The 25,089-nt window shown below is 37.4% G+C and overlaps 1 protein-coding gene across 11 annotated transcripts in view; it reads left to right on the top strand.

The window, feature by feature from the left end:
- The window catches only part of CSRNP3 (cysteine and serine rich nuclear protein 3), a 101,407-nt gene that overhangs the window by 64,857 nt on the left and 11,461 nt on the right, over positions 1-25,089 (top strand). For 10 of the 11 annotated variants that reach the window (XR_014694480.1, XR_014694481.1, XM_084524097.1 and 7 more), the window contains 3 exons: positions 5,359-5,529; positions 19,491-19,750; positions 24,607-24,903. Coding sequence is in view for 9 of the 11 variants with exons in the window: in XM_084524097.1 (XP_084380223.1) it covers positions 5,359-5,529; positions 19,491-19,750; positions 24,607-24,903 (728 nt within the window). In the remaining 2 variants the exon portion in view is untranslated. Of the gene's footprint in view, positions 1-5,358; positions 5,530-15,214; positions 15,347-19,490; positions 19,751-24,606; positions 24,904-25,089 lie in introns of those variants that run through there. The other variant, XM_084524094.1, reaches the window with a different exon arrangement.

Raw genomic sequence — 25,089 nt, 5'->3', positions numbered from 1 at the left:
AAATATTTTTGAAAGAAAGTGTCTATAGGCTACAACAAAATTCTGTGTCACTGTCTAAATTCAAGTGTTAATGCCCTCTCAATTAAATCAAGCCCTCTTGTAGAGGATGTATTTTCCCGACTAAATATTGTAATCTTGCTTATATGTTAACTGTGATATGTAAATGTAACATTTAAAGTATCTAATTAAGAGTGTTAAGAAAGCTGAGTTGATTTTAAGGTGACCAGAAAACAAATTAATGGAATTCAGTTGCCTTTTACTGAAGGGAGGAAGGGGGATCAATGATCAGAAAATGAATTATGAAATGAGCAGGCCAAGCTATCATTGCCCTAGAGATTCTATTATTTAATACATCTGCTTTTGTTTTCAAATATTTCCTCTTAAAGTCTTTTAGAATTTGTCAGACTCCCATCGTTTTTAAAGACAAGTCATGTGTACAATGCCAGGAGTTACTGATGCTGCAGTCCAGTAACATGCTGTGGGGAGGAGCACGTGTTCTGTAGTAGTGTTGAGGCGGCTGTAAAATACCCTGTACTTCCAGCAACTCTCTTTGACCGAAATACATTCTGTTATGTGGTAAGGATAGCCTGTGGTTTTTGAGGACTGCAGATCTTTTGCTTCTGAGTAAGGTTTCAAGATTAGTCCCTAAGTCACCTCACCTTAGTGGAATAAGAAGCAAGGTAATTAGAGATTAGATGGTTGAATGTTTTAATCCATAACTTCTGGATGGCTACCGTTCAGCACTGAACCCCCAACTCAGCTGTTTGGTATGTGAGATCCCAGTGCTGCGCAGCCACAGTCCAAACCCCTGTCCTGACGGCAGGCCCATGTATCTTCAAGAACAGAGTCTAGGTCACTCTTACAGCAACTTTATTTTAAAAATCTGCTGCTGAATAGGTGTCCTATCTTTCACACAGTAGTTTAACAGTTCAAGAGAGCTCACCAGGACGCTAGAGACCTGAATCTGTTTTTCAGGAATTGCTGCCTCTGAGCTATAGCTTAGAGAGACTCTTAGTCCTCTGTCTAGATGTGGACCGTTGCACTCTGTAGAAAATAATGCCAAGATTCATAGGCCAGAGAGAGTGTGCACAGGTAGCTTGCCAAGTGTTCTGTTGTATTAAGTAGCCTTCAGGTACATAAACAATCACTCATGGGATTGGGTCCAGCCCAACCCTTTCTGTCAGTTTTCAACATGCACTACAAAATCATGTTCCACTTTTCTTTTGTTCTTAGACACCTTGCTTGGAAGAACACCAAGTTTCCAGCTCCCAGGGAGACCTGGACATGAGTTACTCAAGCATCTCAAAGCTTTGTAACTTTTGAGTATATGCAGATGCAGCCTTTACGCCAGGGGAACTTGAAAGTGAGACCATGAAAAAGCTTAGATGCCCTTGAAGAAGTGTGTGACAGGTAGAGTCTTTCAGGAAAGTAGTTTTTAGGAAAGCAGTTTTTTTCAGGAAAACAGTCAAAAGACAGGGGCATTGGAGTGGTTCAAAAGTTTTGAGCTTCTTAGCAGAAAGCCACTGTTTTCCAGTCAGCAGACAGTAATCAGCCATTTCTGTGTCCCTGTGCCAGTGCAAGGAGTAAAACAAGCATGTGCAACTGTGACTAGTTGATGCTGTACTGTGTGTGCTTGGCAGTGTGTACTTGCCACTTGCCTAGGTTGCAGACCAGGTCTGCTTGCCTTTTTTTTTTTTTTTTTTTTCTCCCTTGACCTACTGAACACAGCACCAGTTCCCAGAATCAGGAGGGCTGTGTTAGGGACCAGAGCTCCCTGTACGTTACACTCAGGAGTTGGGTACCTTCTGTTGGGAATCTGTTTCTTGTTCTGGGAATCATTAACTCAGAATCGTGAAGAACCTGTTTGAATAGTAACTGTGTGTACAAGTGCTTTCAGATCTGCAGATTTTTCCCCCCACTTTCTCTTCCTTGTTCTGGCTGCGCTGCTTTGGCAAGTTTCCCAGAAGCAGAATCACAGATTCAGAATGGTTGAGGCTGGAAGGAGCCTCTGGAGGTCACCTGTTCCAAACCTCTGCTCAAGCAGGGCTACCAGGTTGTGTTGCAGTTTGTGCCCACTGTCTCTTGTCTTGCACTGGACACCACTGAAAAGAGCCTGGCTCCATCATCTTTGCACCCTTCCTTCAGGTATAGACATTGATGAGATCCCATCTGAGCCTCCTTTTCTTCAGGCTGAACAGTAACATCCCTCTCAGCCTCTCCTCATAGGAGAGGTGCTCCGGTCCTTTGATCATCTTGGTGGCCCAACGTCGGACACCCTCCAGAATGTCCACGTCTCTCTTGTACCAGAGGACCAGAACTGGACACAGCACTCCAAGTGAGGCCTCAGTGCTGAGAATGTTAAGAGTTACGCAGCTATGAGACTGCAAATGTAGACAGTAACACACATTCAGGCAACTGCAGTGGATTCAGTGGATTGACAGGCTCAGCTTTGGGCTGAGGAACTTGATTTTGTGGTTCTGTTTGTGTCTCCATCGCCATGCCCTCCCTGTATCCCCGCACATCCCCCCCCCCCAAGTATAACCATGTTTCCTAACTCCATACACATCATGGGGTGCACTGCACATCCATTGTAATCTAATTGCTTTTGGGGATTGAAATGTAAGTATCACTATATAAATGCAAAAAGATCTCATTGACTTCTCTTCAGCTATTTCCACTTTGTGGGAAATACCAGTATAGGTGGGGTTCTCTCTGGTAAAGCATATTGCTGGACACTGGTGTATTTTTGCTGCTCCTTACTGTCCAAAATATCGTAAAGGCTGGAACTGCTGTGATTTTGAAGGGTCTGTGGCTATAGTTTTGGGAGATTTGTTTTGTTGGTCTTTTTCCCTGATAAACTAATATGAAACTTGTTGCCTTGGGAGAGCAAGTCAAATGAATTTAAGAGGCTGTGCACAGTAATATAGCAACATTTCAGCCTTATGCTTAGGGGAAATTGACTGCAAGGATGAGGAAGCAGAGCCGTGTATCTTGCAGTGGGCTGTGGCTGAATTTCTCATTCCATTGCTTTCCACTGAAGCATTAAATACTGACTGCTACTGGAGACAGGATATTAAACTTGCTGCAATCGTGTATGTGCTTCTCAGAGCTTTTACTTCCTTAAGAGGTGAATGATCTCCTTTATTATAAAACTTTTCTTCTAGCCCTTGTAATTAAATAACATAATGAAAGTTTTGTATAATGTATCTGTAATTTCTAGTTTTGGCTTACAAAAGCAAGTTTAAACTTCCCCATAACTTCATCCTGCTGTGCTTAGGATCTGGCAGGCAATGTAAAATGCTTTGTCAGCAAAGCAAAGCAAATAATTCGAACTAATTTCTGTTGCACTGGGGTGAAGCTGTACTATTCTTCAGTCTCCTTCCTAGCATTTCCTGCAGACAGATCTGTTTGCTGAATTACCGTTTTGAATTAGTCTTACAGACTTTCTGTGACTTGATGAATCCATCAATATGTTTTTCATAGCTGTCAGCTTCATACATCCATCTTTGTCCTGTTCTAGCTTCATATCAGGCCAAAAGTTGGTTGCAAACCTCTGACAAGCTGCCTTTGATTATTCACAGAAGGAAACTCATCTTAGGGCTTGAAGGGAGCTATGGGATGCAGAGGAGACATTCAATCTATTTGGTACTAGACTGCCTCTGAGGTTTAGCAAGCATATCTTAGGATCTATCAAAGTGCTGTCAGAACAGGATCAGAACATAGCTGCTACTTCAGTAAGGCTACCTCTGTGATAATTAAAAAGATGAGAAGATGCAGGCTGAGGACAGCATTCTCTGGCTTCTGATGGAAGCAGCAGGTTATTACTCTTGTCCACAGTGGCTGTCAGCCCTCCACCAAAAACAGGGTGCCCTCATCCAGGCTGCCTACTGGGCATGGCTCTGGTACCAGCTGCACCCTGCAGGATCCAGGAGAGTGCTAGGTGGCCTGGGCCAAAGCTGTGACACGTGCTAATTGTTAAGAAGTATGGCCACAACTGGAGTCTGTGCCTTGACCTTGTATCCTTTATTAGTAGTCATTTAGCCTGACATATGTTAGTTTCCTGACAGTTTCATGGTGCTTTTTTTTTTTTTTTTTTGTGACAAACTTAATCATAAAAGTTTGGGTTGGAAGGGAGCTCTGGGGCTTCATTGTCTGAAGCAGAATGTACCTGGCTTGGAAGCAGTTAGTCCTAGAGGTAGCTGCAGGGATTTAAGTTGTTCTATCCGAGGGAGGGATGTGATTTGATTTTAGTGGGATTTGGCAGTACTCTGTGGTGTCCTCTGGATTTTGCATCCTGCTCGTCTAGGATATCATCAGTCCTAGATAAACTTCTTGCCTTGGATAAGTATTAGCACCATTTACCTCTGCAGTGCTGCAGGAGGCACTGGAGCAGATATGTGTCCTCTGAACAAGCTACAGCTGCCCTTCATCTCTCCTTGGTTACACTAAGGATACACTTTCTCCTTAATTATGTGATAGTCATTGTAAATTTCTACCTTTGATGCTAAATTCCTGCTTAAATACTTATACTCTTCTATGTAACTTCAGGGGCATATTAGGCATCTCATTTCTTAAAATGGGGAGGAGAGAGTTTGGGAAGCAATTAGTATCTCTGACTGGAGTGGGGAATTTCTGAATTGTAAGGGTTTATCGAGTGTGAAACTGATACATGGTCTTCGTGACTTCATTGCCTTTTATCTCTCTGTAATATGGAATTATCAGATAATACTTAACTTACGATTTCTTTTAGGTGTGATGTGAGCACTAATTAGATCACATATTTGGCAGTGTGAACTATAATGTTCAGTATGATTTATTCTTCTTTATTCTTCATCTGTTCGTGAACATTTCTTCCTCCAAAATGAGAGTTTTAGAAGAGAAGCTCCCACTTTTTCATTTTGTTTCACAGCATAACCTAGATTGGGGCTGATGTCCGTAGAAATCAGGAATGCTAAGCACCTTGCAACTCATGCACAGCATCAGGCTATTGCAGACACAGTTCTCCCTGACCTGAAGAGAGTCTATATTTCAAATTAAATTTTTGTTTTTACATGAAAAGGGATAACTTCCAAATGGCAAAATACATACCCTGAAACCAGTCTGTTACCCATTATTCTAAAAATGTAACTAACCATTTCCACAGGTAGCAAGTTAGAGAATATGATTTATGAAGTTTTTTTTCTTTCCTGTGGCCTCACTGTCTCCTAATTAATTATACCTAATCTCATACTAAATGGCTATTCAAGATGAGAAGTGGCAAGTTATTGGTACTTCTAAATAAAAACGACTTTGGAGACTATGACTGCATATTCTGCAGTTGGATGTTTCAATGCTTCATTGCCTCTGTTCCTGCTACAGGTGCATGTGACAGCATTGCAGCAATGAGTGGAATTTTAAAGAGGAAGTTTGAAGAAGTTGATGGCTCCTCACCTTGTTCCTCTGTGCGGGAATCAGATGATGACATTTCTAGCAGTGAAAGTGCTGACAGTGGTGATAGTGTCAATCCATCCACTTCTAATCATTTTACCCGTAAGTACTAATGTTGTGTATCTAAACAATTATTTCTGTTCCTCAAAATAAAACTATAATAATAATTACAAACACCATAGTTAGATAAACGTGACGATTTAAAATTGAACAGATGCTAAAGCTGACTTTCAGAGTATGTGACTTGTTCAGAACAACTTAGCAGACCTGTACCTTTTTGCCTTCATGTTATCTATATAAATCTATTTGTCACTGTAAAAATTTGAAGTCTCTTGGAAGCCCCTGACTGTTTGCTGTTTGAGTCATGTATGTATTTGTATAACGTTGGGAGTTGTGCTTAAGGTATTTCAAGCAGGAACTGTAGGGAAGATGCTCTAGGTAAGCTTATTTAATTTCTATGGACAAATGTAATGCAGCTGTCAGCTATCTACAGTATTGTATTCTGAGAGTTCTTCTTCAAAGAAAATAGCATACATTTTTTTTTTTTTCTCCCGAATTGTGGAACATTGTGTATTAGACACAGAGGCACCTATCATTGCAGTAGTTTTTGTTCTTCAGGCAGGGGATGGTATCTCTGTACTCAGCAATTCTTCTGTGTACAGATAAGCATTTGTTCTTAAGTTAGCAAAGCTAGGTAGATTATGTGGGCAGCATATATGTATATGAGGAATTAATTAAGGTTTTGTTTTCGTAGTTTATGATACTTGGTGGTGGTTATGCTGTTTTAATGATGAACTGCATGTTTTAAAAAGCTGGGGTTGCCATCCTTCAGCTCTGCTATATACAAATCTCTCCACCGGAGTCAGTGGCTGTAAAGCTGTTTCTTAAAACTGTGGGCCAAGGAGTAGGTGAGTTTCCTTGTCACCACCCATATACAACATGATCCTTACAAATACGTGGTTTAGCATGTGCCTAGAAATTGTGTTTGTACCATGTGATATGAAGGTTCTTATGATTGATTTTTCTGCCAAATGCTGCTGTGCATTTTGAGATAGGGTTTCGATATGAAGGTTCAAATCTCCTCTTTTTTTTTCTGTGCAAAGGTTATGCAGACAAAACTTTTCAGAAATATGTATGTGTAAAAATCTTGATGAAGCATATTATATTTAAGGTCCCCTACAAATACAGAATCTTCTATTATTAAAATGCTATGAAGAAGTAAGCGACCGAATAAATCTCAGTAGTATTAAGAAACAGTTTGGTGGCAATATTACTTGCATGCTGGTCTTTTAACTTTGTGTCTCTTTAAAGACTTACATGATTATTCATCACAGACTGAAAGCAGTCCTGTTACATCAGTCATTGCCACCCACGTAGAAGACAGCAATTTTTTTGTGAATACACAAATACAAAGAAAGCTAGTAATTCACAGGAACATCTTGAAAGTTGTAATACATGCATATAACAATAAGCTTTGATTATAGTTGACACAATACATAGTTTGGTTTCTCAATAATACCTGGAAGGGAAACTATAGGATTTCTGAGTGTTATGATTAATGATCCATGTAACTGAGATATTTGTAGCCAGCGTAATAAATGTGGTCCATGCACGTGTATGCGCGCACACACAAATATATACACAAATTGTACACAATAGATTTATACATATACATATATACATCAGCTGGCAGTATGGAAATAGGAAAAGAAAATTGTCTGAATCATTAATACTACTTTTTAAGCAGTATTTTCTTTAATACAGATGCAGTGGCCTAAATTCCAAGAACTCAATCAGAATATTCATAGTATTACATAAAGCTGGTTTGAGAGGGAAGGAATTGAGCAAGTGGCTTAGGTGCTACATTTGAACAGGAGTCAAGGAAAAGACTTTTGCAGACTGGTATATGACAGAGGCATCTTTTGGTATCTGACATTCTGCTTTACTCTTATTGTATACAGCATACTTGCACAGCCTTTGTAACTTAAAAACTTGCATCTTGCATCCAAATTCTCTCCTAGTATGCATTATAATTTCATAACTGTTGCAAAAACACTCAGTTTTGCATCTGATGGGGAAGTCAGGCTTTATTCATTTATTGTTAAGACATTGTAAGTGAGATGTTGCTCCTTCTTAATATTATCATATATTGTTTTTTCATGTTTATACAGTCAACATGTGCCAATCGAGCAGTGTTAGAAAAATCACTCATTTGGTAGCCTTAGGCACATCCGATATATATACTAGGAACTCTGTACTAAAAAGGTGATGATGTCTGATGGTAAAAGTTAATATGTTTGCAATAAAAAATACTTGCATTTACATTTAAAATAGATGCAAAGGAGCAAAGATACTTGTCAAATGCTGAAAGACGTTTTAAATTTGATAAATGACTACGTCTAAAAAAATAAAACTTCTTTTGTTGAGATTTAATCTTTATTTTACTTTATTATTTTCACATTCTTCAATTTTCAAGTGCTTTGATTCTAGAAGCAATGTTTTAATTGGACAATTGGTGTTTTTTTAAAACACAGGATTTGTTTTCATTTTTGTTTGTATTGGTTGACATCAGTTGTGTGTGTTGTGTTTTTCAGGACAGGAACACTTCTTATGTACTTTTTTTTTTTTTTAACTTGTAAATTTTTTAAACAGTATTATTTGAAAAAGCATATTTTGAGTTCTAGGAAGGGGTAAGAAGTGAACTGATCCTTTTGAGGTACTCAGCATTTTGTAGAAGTAAAATATCTAGAAATTGTCAATGTGTCATTTCAGTTACCTGCTGAATCTTGGTGTTGCATGGAGATGCTAAGGGGTTGAAAACTAGTTGCAAACTACATGCAGGTGTGTTGTTCAGTAACAAAACTGTTAATGATGTACATTGAATGATGTTCTGTTAATTCTTTAAACACATTAATCTCCCAAAATAAAAGATGGGAGCTTTTTGATGTTGAATACTCAAAACAGTACTTCTAAGGACATATGGAAAAAAAGTTCTGTATAATTTTTCTTCAGTAAACAGACTGAAAAGAGCCAATGTAGAAGAAAAGCTGGCTAGATTTCTTGCCTCTGTAATACATACCTGACTATCTCACTGACAGAAGTTACTTCTCTAAGCTGTTTCTTGACACTTACTACCCCGTTCTTTTTTCTCTTTTGTGGGACACTGTTGCACGTAGAGTGGGAGTACACTCACTGTTTGAGCTCCTTTAAATTGCCCCGTTGAGCGCGCAACTGCTGTGGTTCACTGCTGTGATTCACCCCACTGCTGTGGTTCATCAGCTCCACAGTGAGTTTTCTTTGGAGTTGCCCTTCAGGATATCTATACAACTCCCTGACCATTCCTACAATTGTGTGCTGAGGGACACTGGGTTCCATGCACTAGCTCAGATGTGAGGGATTTTTCCTGTGTTATGGTGTTACGGATGTACATGTCCCTAAATGCTTGATCCATTTTTCTGATAAAGAAAAATACCCAAATTTAAGTTGCAGAATTACATGCCATTGAAAGAGCTGTTGCATTCTAGTGCTGTTAAAAACATTCTACACCAAATTAATCATGGATTAATCTCTTAAGGAATATACTCTGAGGAACTGCTGCTTTCCTGTGCCATTTCAACTTCAGTGTAGTGAAGCTGAAACTTTCAGACTAATGCCTTTATTGTAGAACCTTCTCAGGCAGGTGAAATCTCCAGAACTAGCTCGTCTGTCAAGATGATCTTCAACCGTCAATAGAACTTCAGTCAGTTTTCTGTGTTTCACTGTTAAATCTTATCACTGCCATTAACAAGGTTATCCTACAGCCAGCCATAATCACAAGTCCTGTCATTATGCTGAGTAGGGTGGATGCAGTGCTGTCTGTAGAGTATTAGATGCCTTAGGCTTATTATGAATGAGGTTTATTATGAATGTGGCTTATTATGAATGTGGCTAGTTATTAAAGGTTTTGAGAAGACCCTTCAGTATCTAAGTACTCTTACCATCTTTGATTTTGCAATCAAAGATAAGCAAAAGTATTCAAAAACAAATCTTCCATGCACTTCTGTCCATATGCCCTTAAAACTACTGTTTTGAATGTTCTATGGTCACCAACAAATTGAGCTGTCTCATCTGTGTGGCCACAAAGCATTTGGAAGAAGGTATTAAATCCTTGGAAGGATTCCACTAGGAAGGTCTTCTTTATGTGAAGGATAAAGTATTATTTGGTATGAGGTTCATAACATAAGGCCTGAGCCTTGAGCTTAAACTTTGTATTTTATTACTGGTAAGAGACAGAAATCTCAATGACTTAAATGTGGTGATGCTGGCTTATTAGGGGAAAACACGTAGAAGCATAGCTAAATGCAACCATTCTTTATTTGTGGCATATTGCAGTGATTTATACTGCCTGCCACAAGGCCTGGAATTTCCTTGTTAATGAGGGATACATTCTCATTGTCATTTGTTGACTAACACTAGGAAATGCAAACAAGTTGAGAGAGTCTCACTTTTGATTTTAAAAGTGGGTTAATCTGGGCAGTAAACACCGAGAAACTGAAAGAAATTCAGTGAAATGTGGTGCAATGTTTTAGCTCAAATGTTCATACAAAATTATAGGTCAGGGTATGCCTCAAGAGAAACCTGGCAGCTGTCTTGCATCTGGAGTAATGACTATTGTAGAAGTTTTTCAAAAACGTAAAGAGGGATTAGGAAGCAGGCTCCCACTGATTTTTAGAAGGATTTGTGTGATTAATTCTATGTCTTTGTTTTTGAAGATTTCTCTCAATTAAATTAGTGCATTTCACACACTCTACAGAGGGGAAGTTTTTGCCTTAAATGATGTGTTTGTTGAAGATGTTTGTAACATACACAGAATGTTTGAAAATGCAAATTAGTGGACAGGTAAATGGGTAGTTGCATTTATATCAAATGGCTAATCACAGAAGTCATCCATAAGATGGAACAAAGGATTGACTGTAACGTCTTAGGAGAGTTCAGCAATTACAGTTGTTATGCTTGGGCCTTCTTGCAAGGATACGCGGTGGCAGCTTTCCTCCTCACAGTGCTTGAAGCTAGGGCCAACGTCAGAAATAATCATCCAAGAAACAGCAGCTCGCATTTAGAGCAAATGGTGAGGCAGAGAGCAGTTAACTTCTCCCTGTAGGCTGATTATATTTGCAGAATGGAGAAACTGGACTGTTGTAGCCAATGTCAAAGAAAAGCATTCATCAGATAAAGAGTGATGAAGAAGGAAACTTACAGCTTTCATTGAAATTTTAGCAGTAAATTTCCAGCTTTTAGTATGTATTTAAAGAATTTAACATTTATGTAAGATTTTAAAGAAAACTCTGACAGTGAGGTAAAATGTTTAACTGAAGCTCAAATAAAATACCTGTCCCATTCGTGCCAAACTTCTCTACAAACTAGTATTTTTCAAAAACCTTTTAAAATGTGACATAAATGTGGCATTAAGCGAACATTCCCATCCAGCCACACCTGTCAGATTAATTTAGCTTTAATTTTACCTGAGGAAGGCACTAGAAGGAAGAAGCAGTGAAATACTGTTAAGGTAGGTTCCACAATGTTGTCCATGTCCCATCGAATTTCCAGTACTCAATTTACTCTTTTTTGAGTATGCAGCTCCCTTAAAGACTTCCACATTCAGTTTTTATTTCAGAAAGTGTCTGCTTGCCCTCAAGCCCATGTGTTTCTTTGGGGTGGGACATAGTATGACACAGCACTTCCTTTTAATGCGGGTTTCCAGGCATGAAGGGGAAGCACTTCACTTTTAAGGGTTTTACACTTCTAAGTTAGTATATAGAGTCTATTTAGAAAAATACCTTTTGGGAGGCAGTGGGGGAGTGGTATAAGAAATTTCTGGAATATTTTGTTTTCTAGGAAGACAGTGAAGCATGGTGGCTTTTGTCAGTGATGTTCTGGCCTACGTTACTATGATGTGTGGGGCTTTGCTGTTCTGTGTCATTAGACTTGATGAAACACTACATGAGAAAGTCATTGAGCAGGAGAATGGTGTTAATCCTCCTTGCCATAGTGGTTTATGTGGCACTAAAAATATGTAAAAAGTACACAAATGGGATTGTAGCGTTTAAGGAAATTAGCATTTCTTCCTGTTTCAGATAGAGTTTTAATACAAAAGGATACATTTTTTTTCCAGCCTTTTGAAATTTTCATGTGCCTTAGATATTTCCATGATGGTGACAATGAATTGCTTTGCCCTCATTGATGCAAGTGCTTGTAATCTGCCGAGTAGCCATATGGTTCGCATTTATTTTAATGGGTCTTTGACATCAGGAGAATAGCTGATACAGCAGAAGAAAGTGCTTATGATTTGGAGTTCAGCCAGAACTAAGATTATTTATGTTTAGTAATCGAAGAACTACCAGTTTGCTTAGTAAAAATGTTTGAAAAACATTATGGGCTTAAAATGTTATTCCTATCAGGGTTTTGTAAAATTAGGAAACATGTTTTGCTTTTCATACACGAATACAGCTGTAGCAGGATCTATTCCTTCATATGGGAGTTCTGGGTTCTATTTTGGCCATTAGATGTGTGGAATTAAATGCTCTCTCTTTCTCAGGTTTTACCCTGCTCTAGGTACACTACTCAGAGAGCAAAACGAGGATGTTCAAAGCAGATGAAAAGTGCAGATGTATAGAACATTCATTATTTGCATATGAGAGTACTTTGTCTGCTAGTACATTATTACAGTATTGCTTACCTACTTAATCCATTGTGACCAGCAGGTCAAGGGAGGTGATCCTCCCCCTCTACTCTGCCCTGATCAGGCCTCACCTGGAGTACTGTGTCCAGTTCTGGGCTCCCCGGTACAAGAAAGACAGGGATCTCCTGGAAAGAGTCCAGCAGAGGGCCACAAAGATGATACAGGGCCTGGAGCATCTTCCCTATGAAGAAAGGCTGAGAGACCCGGGTGTGTTCAGCCTGGAGAAGAGAAGACTGAGAGGGATCTCCTCAGAGTATATAAATATCTCAGGGGTGGAGAACAGAACGACGTAGCCAACCTCTTCTCAGTGGTTTGTGGGAATAGGACAAGGGTCAATGGCTGCAAGTTAGAGCACAGGAAGTTCTGCACTGACATGTGAGAGAACTTCTTCACGGTGAGGGTGACAGAGCATTGGAACAGGCTGCCCGTGGAGGTTGTGGAGTCTCCTTCTCTGGAGAAAATCAAGGCCTGTCTGGACACCTACCTGGGCAGCCTGCTCTGAGGAACCTGCTTTGGCAGGGGGGTTGGACCTGATGATCTTTCGAGGTCCCTTCCAACCCCTACAGTTCTGTGATTCTGTGGTTGTAATTTATTCATACATGAGAGTTGGATGTGTATCATAAGATGTGTTACCAGCACATAAGAAAGAGCTTAACCTGAATTTTTCAAACGTGGAATGAGTTGTGATTGTATCTTTCTTTTTTCACAAGTTGACAATGTTTTTTTCTCAGGGCGGGGCACACAATATAGCTTGAGGTGCTGAAGAGGGTGGGGAGGGCTCACAGGTAAACAGTTCACCCCAATGTACAGAGGTCTGGAAGTATCCTATGGGTATCTGAATTTTCTGCTCCGTGCTTTGAGAATCCCTTGGTATGGTGTAGGGAGGGCCAAATTAAGACAGGAAATAAGGGGTACAATTACATAAGCTAGAGAGATGCTGATATACAGCTTTGAAAAAACTGAAAAATGCATTCATAATAAAATTCTCAGATACTGTAACCTTCACTCCTCCAAAGAGATGTAAAATGAAAAAGAAATTTTCTTTGCAATACAGAAGGTAAGTGCAAGAAATCTTACGAGCCTTTTGGTAAGAACAATATGATGGCAGCCATTATTTGAAATTAATTTAGCTGCAGGACTTGTTTTTTTTCATACAATGATGCCACTGAGGAGGCAGTCTCTAACCATAGTGTCCTAGTTACATTAAAATATATTACAAAAATCTGTGTAGTGCTACATCTTTTTTCACCATTAGTCTATTCACACATTTCTCTATACATGTTTAAACTTTTCTGCCTTACAAATTGCTTCATTCTTTCTTATTAACTGTTATTAACTGTTATTAATTATTGATGAACAAAGGCTTTTATTATTCTTTGTTGATGAGTCTTTTTTCAACGAGGTATAAAAATAGTACTTTTTGTTCTGATAGATAAAAGTTACCATTTCAAATTGCAACTATTTTAATAATAATGTTGGTAGTAGAAGGTATGACTTAGTGGCCCAGCATGGTTTCCAGCCATGCTTATAATTTGCCACTAATGGGAATGATCATGATTACATTTGTGTGTCTACTCATTTTATGTTTACTGCCATTTCCTAGTAGATCTATCTTTCCATGTCTAGTAAACCACATGTTGGGTAAGACAGCTTTACTGAGTCAAGCCTTAACCTCTGTAATTTGTAGGAGTGTGTGTATAGAAAAGTGTTTTGTCTTGCAGGTGACAAAGCTATTTTCATGCATGTTAGTGTGTAGCCTTATGGAAAAATCACTGAAAGAAATCTTAATTTCTTGAATTACTGCTGAACAGTTGTCCCTGTCCAGTACTACAGTTATATAGGACATGTTATGTATGTCAATGACTGAAAAACGGCCCTACTGAAACACGGAAAACTGAAGGGCTATAATGAAAAAACTTGATGTTTAAGCATTGTAGCGTTCTGTTCCTCTTTGGCTTGCCATATGGATGTTCTTCAGTTTTGGAATCCGTAGACATTCCTTGTATGTTTGATAGCCAGAGCAGCGTGTGAAGAGAAACATCAGAATTACCATATGTAGTCATGAAGTAATTATAACTGCTGTGGATAAACAGAATTGTTAAGAGAGACAGAGAATCTAACAGCTGAGGAAAAGATGAATAAATGCATCCTACAATGTATATGTGCATGCATATCATGAACAAGGATAACAAAAGGGCAAGGACAAAGAGCAGGCTGTGTTTCCAGGATGGGTTAACCATCCATATTTGCCTATAAAAGTTTTACTTTAAGTCTTTGAGTCTGGCCTCACCTTTAGGAAGTTTGCTTGCAGATGATTCCCATTTCCCATAAATAGCCTGTGCTGCAGATGACCTGTGCTGTGGCTTAGTGCAGGTTGAGTGCTGCATGAATAGCGCTGCACGGTGTCCCTGAAAGTGCAACAACCGCTCTGGCTTGGCAGACACCTGTGGGAGAAGGCTCGATTCTGTGGGCTGCAGCTCATTGCAAGCAGGTTATTATCTTGGGCTCTGTTCTGCTAAACCCAGAAACTGAACCACTTAAATGTCAAATCCCCAAAATCAAAATTTGAGTTGTTAACGTTTCAGATGACAAATTCTGGGCAGGGCTTTTTGAAGATATGTATGTCTGAAGACCTTGTTCAGATTTTACTTTTAAAGTGACTTTTTCTGAGGGACAGATCTATAGCAGTAATTATGCTAACAGTATCATCCTCCCCTCTAATAACAGACAGATTTTGTGCATTATGGTACTTATGTATCTGCCAAATATATTACATTCCATATAATCCTAGAACGTGGAACTACAAATTATATTCATTGTTTAACTTTGTGAAAATGGAGTATTTTTTTTTCCTTTCCTGGAGGATACCAGGAAAGGTATTTATACATGTCTGACTTATGTATCAGACCTGTAATATGTAAATATATTAAAAGATTGCGTGATCCATTGGGTAGTTTCAGATGGTGGTGAATATTCCTATTCCCACTGGTATCCTTGCACATTATAAACTGCTAGACCCAAGATGGTGGCATTAATTTTCAAAAACCACCTTCTGGTTCCTGTTGACAGTGTGTGTCCAGCAGATGCTAAACGACCACATCTCTGCATAACAGAAGCTGGCTGGAGTTAATACTGCCCCTTTTGCACAGAACGGATGATAGTGGCATCCCTGGGTATCACTGTTGCACAGCCAGATGTCCTGTAAGTACTTCTGAGACTGTCCAAGCAGGGAAGCCTGTTGATTACAGTCTCTTTGGATAAATTGTTAGGTTACAAGCTTTTCCTGCCTTTGAAAATTTTCTTGCCTTCTTTCACCTTTGAAACTGACTCCACAGATGCCTAGCAAATGTTCCTGATTTCTGATATATCAGAAAATAAATATTCTGTATGTCCTTGTGCTCTGTCTTGAGTTAAGCAGTGTCCTTAGCAGTAATTACAGCTGATTCAAACTTACTATTTAAGGTGTGGTGCATGCAAAGTAACATGTGGCTCTGAATCCTGGTAAGATGATATAAAAATCTGAGTTTTGGCTGCCTTGAAACAAAAGGACTGAATGAGTTATAGAGCACTCCATCCCAGATGCTGGAAAATATTTAACACTTCCTTTCAATATCAAATAATAACCTTTGAGAAATCACATTATGGCAGTGCTCTACTCAGAGACTTAAGGAAGTACAGGAGAACAAGAACATAATGCCTTTGCAGCGCTGACTGTGCTTCTTTGTGTGTCCTTGTTACTGAGGTGATCACAATTCTCCAATGCCTTCACTGACAGAAGGCTGATTGTATCTTCAGAAAAAAAAAAAAATAAAGGGGGGGGGGACGGCACCTGAACATCTCTAATTAATGTTTCTGGATAACCAAATCAAATCTTGTTATCTCTTACAGTTCCTGCCTGCTCTGTTCTTGTAAACAACATTCTCATAAATATGAATATACTCTGACTAGGTCCTAGCAGTAACACAGAAGAGGTAACTGTAGAGTTATTCATAGATCCTTAGCTCTTCCTTTAATATGCTCTTGGTTGAGACAAAAGCAAACCCAAAAGATAGGATGTGTTTCAGAAAAAAATAACTGCATATAGTCTGAGGTCTCTGTTTACATGCTTGCTTGCTTACACAGATTAGCAAATAATTTGTCTGACTAGGATCTACGATCTTAATAAATAAAAGCATGATTTTTAATGACTTACAACAAATGCATGCCAGCTCTCACTGTCTTTAGTACAATTGTATAGTGCTGGATTTATAGTGCTGGTTGTGTTGCAGTGACAGTACCCCAGTATCTCTTTGAAGTTCAGCTTAGCTCCATTTTAACACAGTTTTTGCCAGTGACATATAAAACAAGCAAACAAAACATTTGACGGTGTGGCGCTGATAACTTAATTGCTGAAAGTGAGAAGAACTATAAAAAAAAGTTGAGGAAATGCATTAATGGGTTCTTTCAGATGGCTCATGGCAACTACAGTCTACTGAGAGAGACAGATGACCAAACATTTAGGCATAAACATATGGTAATGTATTAAATTGTTCTAAATTTTGACAACACACACATGCACGTATGGGCATCCTTGCTCCTCCCTCTAAATCCACATAATTGAAAAGCCTATTCATGTCATCTAATTTTTGTCATAGATTACATTATTTTTTTTCCAACTGGAATTTGTTTGTTAGATTGGTCTTCTGCCTAGCTTCATTTAACTGTTAGTGTGTAAAGGGTGAATAAAAATTCAGGTTGATTTCTTTATGTATAAAAAGTACTGTAATTTAGTTCTTCCATAGAACTGACAGACTTAAGGGGGAAAAAAAAAAAAGAAACACTTTTATCGCTTTTATTCCAACATTTCGTATTTCTGCCAGTAAGCAACCATGTCAAGAATTCCGTAGCTAAGGTCTAAAATTAATTGCTATACATTTAAACCCCATGTAGTAGATACTGAAGTTTAAAGTTGAAAATTCAAACCATTCACCAGCTTGTGTGATCTATGGGAACCTTCTATTTCTGCATGAAGCAGACAAATTATGTAAAATTAACCTTTTATATTTTACTTACTTTAATATTTTACCATAGTTTTATCTCTTATTCCATTTGTGGCTGAATCTTTTACTTCGTAAAAATACTGGTGCTTGCCCTTCAGTGTCTTTCACTATTTCTTCCCAAATATAGGCAAGATCCAGTTGAAATCCAAATAATATCAATACTGTTATATCGGGTAATTATATAGGATATATAGGATATTATATAGGATACATTCCAGAATGATTTAGAAGCCTTCTTCACTAGGAGCAGGATTTTTTAATGTGTAAGAGCATATAGGCAATGAACTTTGATACAGAGAACATTTCCTTTCATTCTGAATTGAAAGAGTCACGATATCAAAATACCCATATTCCAAACTCTATTCATTTTTTTAAACAGTTTTGTTTTGAAACCGTGACGTGAATGAAGAAACAGTACATTACAACTGTATTTCATATTATGCAAAATTGGCATAAACCTATCAAATATTCTCTTCTAATAAAATAACACTTGGCACCCGGTAAAACCTTTCTATAACTAGTTTTGATAGGCTCTGTTGAGAGATTTGCTTAAAAGTGGTTGTAAGTTTAAACATGCCTAATGTAACAATTTGTTTTAATTCCTTTGTGTACATCCTACACCCTTTTTGGAACACCTGTCACTGAGAACAGGTAAGTGAATGGTAGGACTTGTGCTTATTTATCTGTTTTATACTTCTACTCTAGCACATCTGTAGCTTTTCTGAAAAAGTACACGTTACTTACTATATTTTCAGCTGCTTGACAATATTTAGGAAAAAATTATTATTTCAGTGTTTCATGGAACCTAAAATGTTTTTATGATTATGTTAGTAGGGTATACCAGCTGTAGTTTGGCTACAAGAATGTATTTTCCAATATGTTTTTCTCTCATAGTTAGATCATTCTATTTTTTTTAAACTTAATTAACATGAAAGTTTGAGTTTTTTAGATTTCTGATGATTAGCATTTTGCTACATTAGGGAATGAACTGTATTTTAACTGTGACAATAAACCAAACCTGCTACGAAACCAAGGCTGAAGGCCAAGTACTTCTAGTCTCTAGAGATGGTGCAATTTTAGATTAGCAGAGTACATCACAATGCTCTTACGGCTTTTATGGAATGGTTTCAAATCTTTCAAAAGTGGTTTCAGGCACCTGTTAAATCACTTTACTGCCTGAGTTCTGGCAGTTTGGTCTCTCAGTCATACCTGCCCAGTTGTTGCAAAGCAGTAACGTATTACCTACTTCCTTGACAACCTGCTGTCATTTTGCAATAAATCAAATAAATCAGTCTGCTGTTTCATCTTAAAAATCAAGGAGTGTCTCTCCAATGTTTGTATCTTGTATTTTGCACTAAAGGCTTACCCCTGTTACCAGAGAGAGACAATAGGTAAGTATCACTGAAAGGAATTATGAATGTCTGTAGGAAAAGAACAGTAACTGACAGTTAAAATTTGGCATATATTTTTAAATAAATCCCTTTCATATGGAACTGCATATTTTTATAAGAAAAAACAAGCAAGAGTGTGAAGGGAATCAGAAAAGAATTAGAAAAAAAATAGATTTTTTTTGGGGGGGGTCAAAATTCTACATATCAGGAATATATATATACAGACATATTCAGTGGATGTTAGCAGAAAAGGATGAAGGTGAAGGAAAAAAGGATCCGATTGTAAATCAGCATTATTCCTATATTATTCTGTGATAATAAGAGTTTCAGAAACACAAAACATACTACCTTTATAGTTACCCTAATGCACTGATGTCACATATTTTAGAATATAAAATATAGGAATCTTTTCTGTTAATGTGACCCAATACTTTAAAGATCAAGTGTTAGACCTCTACTAGAGCCTTGCTGACATAATAATTATCATGTTTATAGATCTGCGGGAGGCACTGGTCTGCTGTTCTAACTGCTCTCATATGCAGCGTCATTTTGTTCACTGGGTTTTAAAGAGGTACAAGTAGACTGATCAGTCGCTTTGAGGTGACACTATAAAAGAAACTCTTCTTGCTGGGATTTGTTTCCTTTCTTATTGAAATGGATAAACATTTAAAAAATGCAGAGGAAAAAAGCTGTCCTGGACAAGGATTTATATTGTTCATTTTAATGGTTTGTAATGGCTTCTGGGTTTATCTATATGGTCATTTTTTCTAATCTTATTCCCTCATTTAGACTGCACTTCTCTAAACTTTAGCATGTACATATGTATTGTTAAGGTAAATGGAACTACCTGACTATGTAGTCATCTGTTATATGACTACAAGTTATCATTAATGTTGTAATTCGCATCTGTTCCAGCTTCATCAATCCTTAAAAGAGAGAAGAGGAAGAGAACAAAAAATGTCCATTTTAACTGTGTTACTGTGTATTACTTCACAAGAAGGCAAGGCTTCACCAGTGTTCCTAGCCAAGGAGGAAGCACACTGGGAATGTCCACTCGCCACAACAGTGTGCGCCAGTACACGCTTGGAGAGTTTGCAATGGAACAGGAGAGGCTTCACCGGGAGATGCTAAGAGAGCATCTAAGGGAGGAAAAACTCAATTCTCTAAAATTAAAGGTAAAAATTATTTGATTTTGATCCCTGCCCTTATATATTTCCATGAACAGTATCAGAGTGATATGGGCATGATGTAAATGCTTTAATCAAAACCCCTTCCTTGCTTTCCAGTCTGATTTCAATGGAAACAATGACATTTTTTCTTTTTTTATTTTACTGAAGATATATTTTTGTTAGATATTATGAAGTGCTGATATGGTTCTAAAGTACTAATGTGTACTAAAGTACTTAAAGTGCTTTACTAGGGTATGGTTGTGTACTCCCTGTTTTCTCACAGAGAAGATGACAAAGGCAGATAAACAGCAGAACTTAACCTCAGCCAGGGTATCTAGCAGAGTCTGGAAGTGCCAGGAAGTGAGCAAGTCCTCTGAGCCCTTGCACAGTGCCCTGTTAGAGAAAGCAGTGGTAACATGCTAAGTACTGAAAACAAGACACCTTATTTTCTTGGAGAACTTGACCAAATTTGGTAACAGCAATACAGAATAAGTTTTTTTTTTTTTTTTTTTTTTTTTAATGTACCAATTTATACAAATATTTATACAAATATTTATTCATGCATCTTTAATACTTTACCAAAAGTTGTCTGTGTTAAAGAATCATCAGACAAATTAACCCACTATATCAGTTTAGCTAGTCAGAGCAAATCTTAGCTATAGTTTTAAAGCTATTTTTTTTTAATTTAGCAGAGCAGAGGAAACAAATTGTGTAGGAGAACAAAAAGAATAGGAGAAGAGAGAAGGGGATTGCATTCTTGGAAGTGTCTCTTCTGCCTCCCTAAAAGTGGTGGCAAAAGCTCCATTTTTGTTATGTTGTTTAGTGAATGAAAAAACTTCCTATATGATGGCTTGTGTTTTGGACTAGTTTTCAGAATAATTCTGTAATTAAAAGTGAACAATATCAACAATTGTAGCTGAACTGCTGTGCTCCACAGCTTCTCCTTCTCCTTTTCCTTCTCTGATACCATTATCTCTATTTCAGGTATTTCAGGCTACATATGCATAAAACAAACTGGCACCTTCCCAGTTTAAGAAATCTCACAGTATTTTTCCCCTAGAATGAACTTTGTTCATAGGTTTTGTCTGAATACCTGAATAAGTGCATATGACCCTTACTGTTGTAATTACTTTTTTTCTTTTTTTTTTTTTTTTATTTGAACTGTGAAACATTCTGAGATAGTTCATAAAATTTGAACTGTCATAATGAAAACAAATATAAAAACCACTCAGGACAAAGGTAAATTAAAGATGGATACTTGGACAGGCTGGAAACAAAAGGATAGAGCTTGTGATTTATCATAGAGATAGAATATACCTCTAAACATCTCGCATCACAGGATCTTCAGAGCATCAAGTGTGAATTGAGCTGTAACTGTGTAGATCCCTTGGCTGACTTCCAGGAAGAGGTGTTTTGCTATTCACATGATTTCTAAATGAACACAAAAAGGAAAGGCTGTAGATTCTAAGGTGATGTCAGTGATATAATGAAAACCTACTAATCAGTATATGAATGTAAATTACTGTCCATCTGCACAGAAAAATTAGGAAAATTAGAAACCGAAGCACAGCAAAGTTTGTTCAAAAAAGGCTTTCTGTTTGAAAACAAATAAGCAAACAGTAACATTTTCAGTGTTTTTTTTTTTTTTTTTTTTTTAGCCTGTTTGTTTTCAATTTCAGTTTCCCCATTTAATTTTTTTTCTGTAGGATTAAAATATGAAACCTGTAGGTAGAAAGCATTCTCTCTTGTAGAATTTGATGAAAAGAAAAGAAGTACAGGAATATATTGGAATAGAGTCTTAATAATATTAGGTATTGTTTATGTTTTTACTTGCTAAAAGTAAAGAGCCAAATAAGAAATTTCTGTTAATTAAAAGCAGATAAAGACTTTAAAATCATCTTCAAGTCACTTTAGCCATTTAGCACTAACACTTCAGTGTAAACATTGCTGACAGTGGCATAAACACTGTTAGCAGCAGAGTGTGAAAATTCTAATGGCAGTCTGTGCATGAAAGCCATCTTGTCAAGATGAAAGGTACAAGGTAGGCTTTACTTAAATATGTTGTCATTTGAGGAAACATTATGAGTAAACACAACAGGTTAGCTGCAGTAGTCCTTATTGCTAACTCATAATGTCTCTTCAGATTAAGATATTTTAAAACAGTTAGCACGAGCCTGGTGCTGTTAAGGTTCCTGAGTCTGTGGACCAACAGACAAGTCAGTGCAGATTGTTATTATTCTGAAAACAAGACAAATGCAAATGTAAAATGATTTGGGTTTGTCTCTGAACAGAATTACTCTAGAGCCTTTTAATCTTTAATTTTTATTTTTTTAAAAGTTGTGTAGAAAGCGTTCTAGCACTTTTTCTATCTTTTTCTCTCTATCAGCTGTTGGGGAATGTTCCTGAAATGTATTGTCAAGGAATGGTGAAATGTTGAGTAGCTTCTATGAAAAATCTATGCCATTTCACCATTTTCTATAGGCTAGGTAAACTTATGAAACCTAAATGTGGTTATGGTGGTGCATGTGGAAGCATATATGCTTAACAATTTCTAAGAAAAGAAACTTGTAGTACACTGTAAGTAACTGCTTTAGACATACGAGAATTAACTCAATTTATTCAAGTTGATCATGGTACTGTCAGTAATTGGTAAATTAGTTTTAATCTTTGGGCAGACTATTCAGAGTTCAGCTTTGTAGTCCTGTCTAGGAACATGCAGAAGTCTTTAACTTACTCAGATCATGTAGTTGGACAGTAAAAATGGAAGCCAGTAGTAGTAACAAAATTATAATGAATAGATAGTTCACTTTTTCCATGGTGAACTGCAGGAGAAACTAAAAATACATTTTCTGTGTTGGCTTCCTTTGTCTTGGCTTCTTACCATAAGAAATAGCTTCCAGCTAGAGCAAGCAAAGGCATCTAACCTATTTTTTTTTTCACATTTTACAGAGTTGAGGTGATTTTCACCCATAAACTTCATGTATTCATTGACTGGTACCTTATCCCATTGTTACGGCATTAACCTTTAGCTTTATGCGAGAAATTTTACCCATCTACATATCTAGTTTAATTCAGATAAGCAATATTATGACAAGAGAAAATAACGTTGTCCTTTAGTTTTGAATTGAAAAATATATTTGATGGTTCTTGATAATTTTCACTCTGTAGTTTCCCAATTACTTGTTTAAGAGATGGTCAAAGCTTTCCATTTCATTAATTCATTTGTTCTTTGCATGACGAAATTGAGAAAAAAAATCAGAGGAGACGAGAATAGCATCCAGCAACTGAGTCAAAAGGAGCTAAGGTGCTTTGAAATTACAGACTGCTGTCTTATCTCACTCGATGCCCACACATTTGACTTTACAGTTTGCGGAATGCCTAAAGCATTCAGCGCCTGGCTGGCTTTCATTCCTAAATGCTCTACTGCTTTGTAGTGAAACAATTCAGATTTGCAGGAGGAGGGGGAGAAGTATGTGACAGGCTTGGCATGGTTCTGTAGGTGCCTTTTGTAAACTGAGCAGTTACAGCATTTGCCTCATAGGTAAGACACCAGAAAGTTGATTTGTATTAAACAATCATTGAATGAAATAATAATAATAAAAAAAATTACCAAAGCAGGGATTAGAATTCTTCCCCAGTTTCAAATTTAAATTATGATAGACAATTAACCAGCTTAAGGACTGGTTTGAACCATGTATATTTAAAACCGGAGAAGTCAGAATTCTTAAGTAGGCCATTCTCCTATTAAATGAAGAAACAAACAAACAAACAAAACAACAACAACAAAAAGCAACATAAATACATTGTACTTAGTTGTACCTAGGTAAGAAATAAATAAGTAAATAAATAAAACATCAAGGCTGCCATTCTAGATTTGAACATTCAGGCTGAATTGTATGTAATGAGGGTTATTCCCACCCACTGGCTTTAGACAGCTAATTCAAGATGCTCTGAGGATATACCTGTGTTTCACTATAACTTTATAGTGAAAGTTACACAGAAAAAGGAAAACTTCCAATGTTGTCTTTTCTACCTCATTGAACTAATATATTGAATTTATTATGTAAATAAACTCTCCATTGCTCCAGGGCCACAGAGAATTGATTAGGGTGCTGTTACCCCTTTTTTCTTGGCCTCAGTAATACAAAGTAAGTGTGAAGTAATTTAGGTAGAAAAGGGCAAAATTAAGTGACGTCCAGGCTTAAAATTAATTATCAGCTCAAGGAAATACAGGTATGTGCTCAAGTTCAGTGGAAAGACTATAGTTTGACCTTAGCTGTACATACAGTAAACAACTTGTCATGCTACATGAGGAACAGGATAGAATACATGAAATGCACTGTTTTAGAGATGTGACACGGCCTAACCTGAAATAGCATTAGTAGTATAACTGCTATCTCAAAATAGCTATTGAAGAATTTCCAAAAGCCCAGAGAAAGGAACTAAAACTAATTAAGGGCTTCAAGAATTATCCTATGAAGCGATATGGAAAAGACTAGAATTTTAGAAAGGCACAAGACGTGGCAAACTACAATATATAATGAAGGATATAAAAAGCAGACATGAAATTGGAAGTTTAGAAAAGAAATTAGCTTTAGGGCAAACATGAACTAAAAATGAATTAACTTGTGAATTACAGTGTGAAAGAACTGCCTTTTCACCCCATCTGTAATTGTATTATGGAATTTTTACTGGCATTCATGGAGATCAGAACAAAGGGTGAAATGCAATAGGCTTTGTGGTTTTGTTTTTTTTTTTTAACAGATGTCTTTCCACATTCATAGTTCATTACATATATTTACATATATAACAACTATATACAAGGATAGCTTAAGCACTTTGTTATTTGTTCTGTGTAACAGATGACAAAGAATGGTACAGTGGAATCTGAAGAGGCGAATACCCTGACACTGGATGACATTTCTGATGATGATATTGATCTAGACAACACTGAAGTAGACGAGTACTTCTTTCTACAACCCCTGCCGACAAAAAAGCGAAGGGCACTGCTACGAGCTTCTGGAGTGAAGAAGATTGATGTGGAAGAAAAACATGAGCTGCGAGCCATCCGGCTGTCCAGAGAGGATTGTGGCTGTGACTGCCGTGTGTTTTGTGATCCAGAAACTTGCACTTGCAGTCTTGCAGGCATAAAATGTCAGGTAAATGTCTATATTATTGTCAATATTTAAATAGCAAGGGGAGGAGGGAGAAGTGCTTGTACTTTTTGTTCTTGTTAATGTGGTAAGTACTGGGAGCTCATTAAGTAAGTGAATTGTTAAACAATAACACTTGTGGATCTCAAACTAGTTTAAGTCTCAGATTTAAGAGTTTATAGTGTGCAATAC

The sequence above is a fragment of the Aythya ferina genome, assembly GCF_964211825.1.
Source record: "Aythya ferina genome assembly, chromosome: 6".
NCBI classification, from domain to species: Eukaryota; Metazoa; Chordata; class Aves; order Anseriformes; family Anatidae; genus Aythya; species Aythya ferina.
The sequence above is the reverse complement of the archived record's forward strand: the minus strand, read 5'-3'. Positions and strand labels throughout refer to the sequence as shown.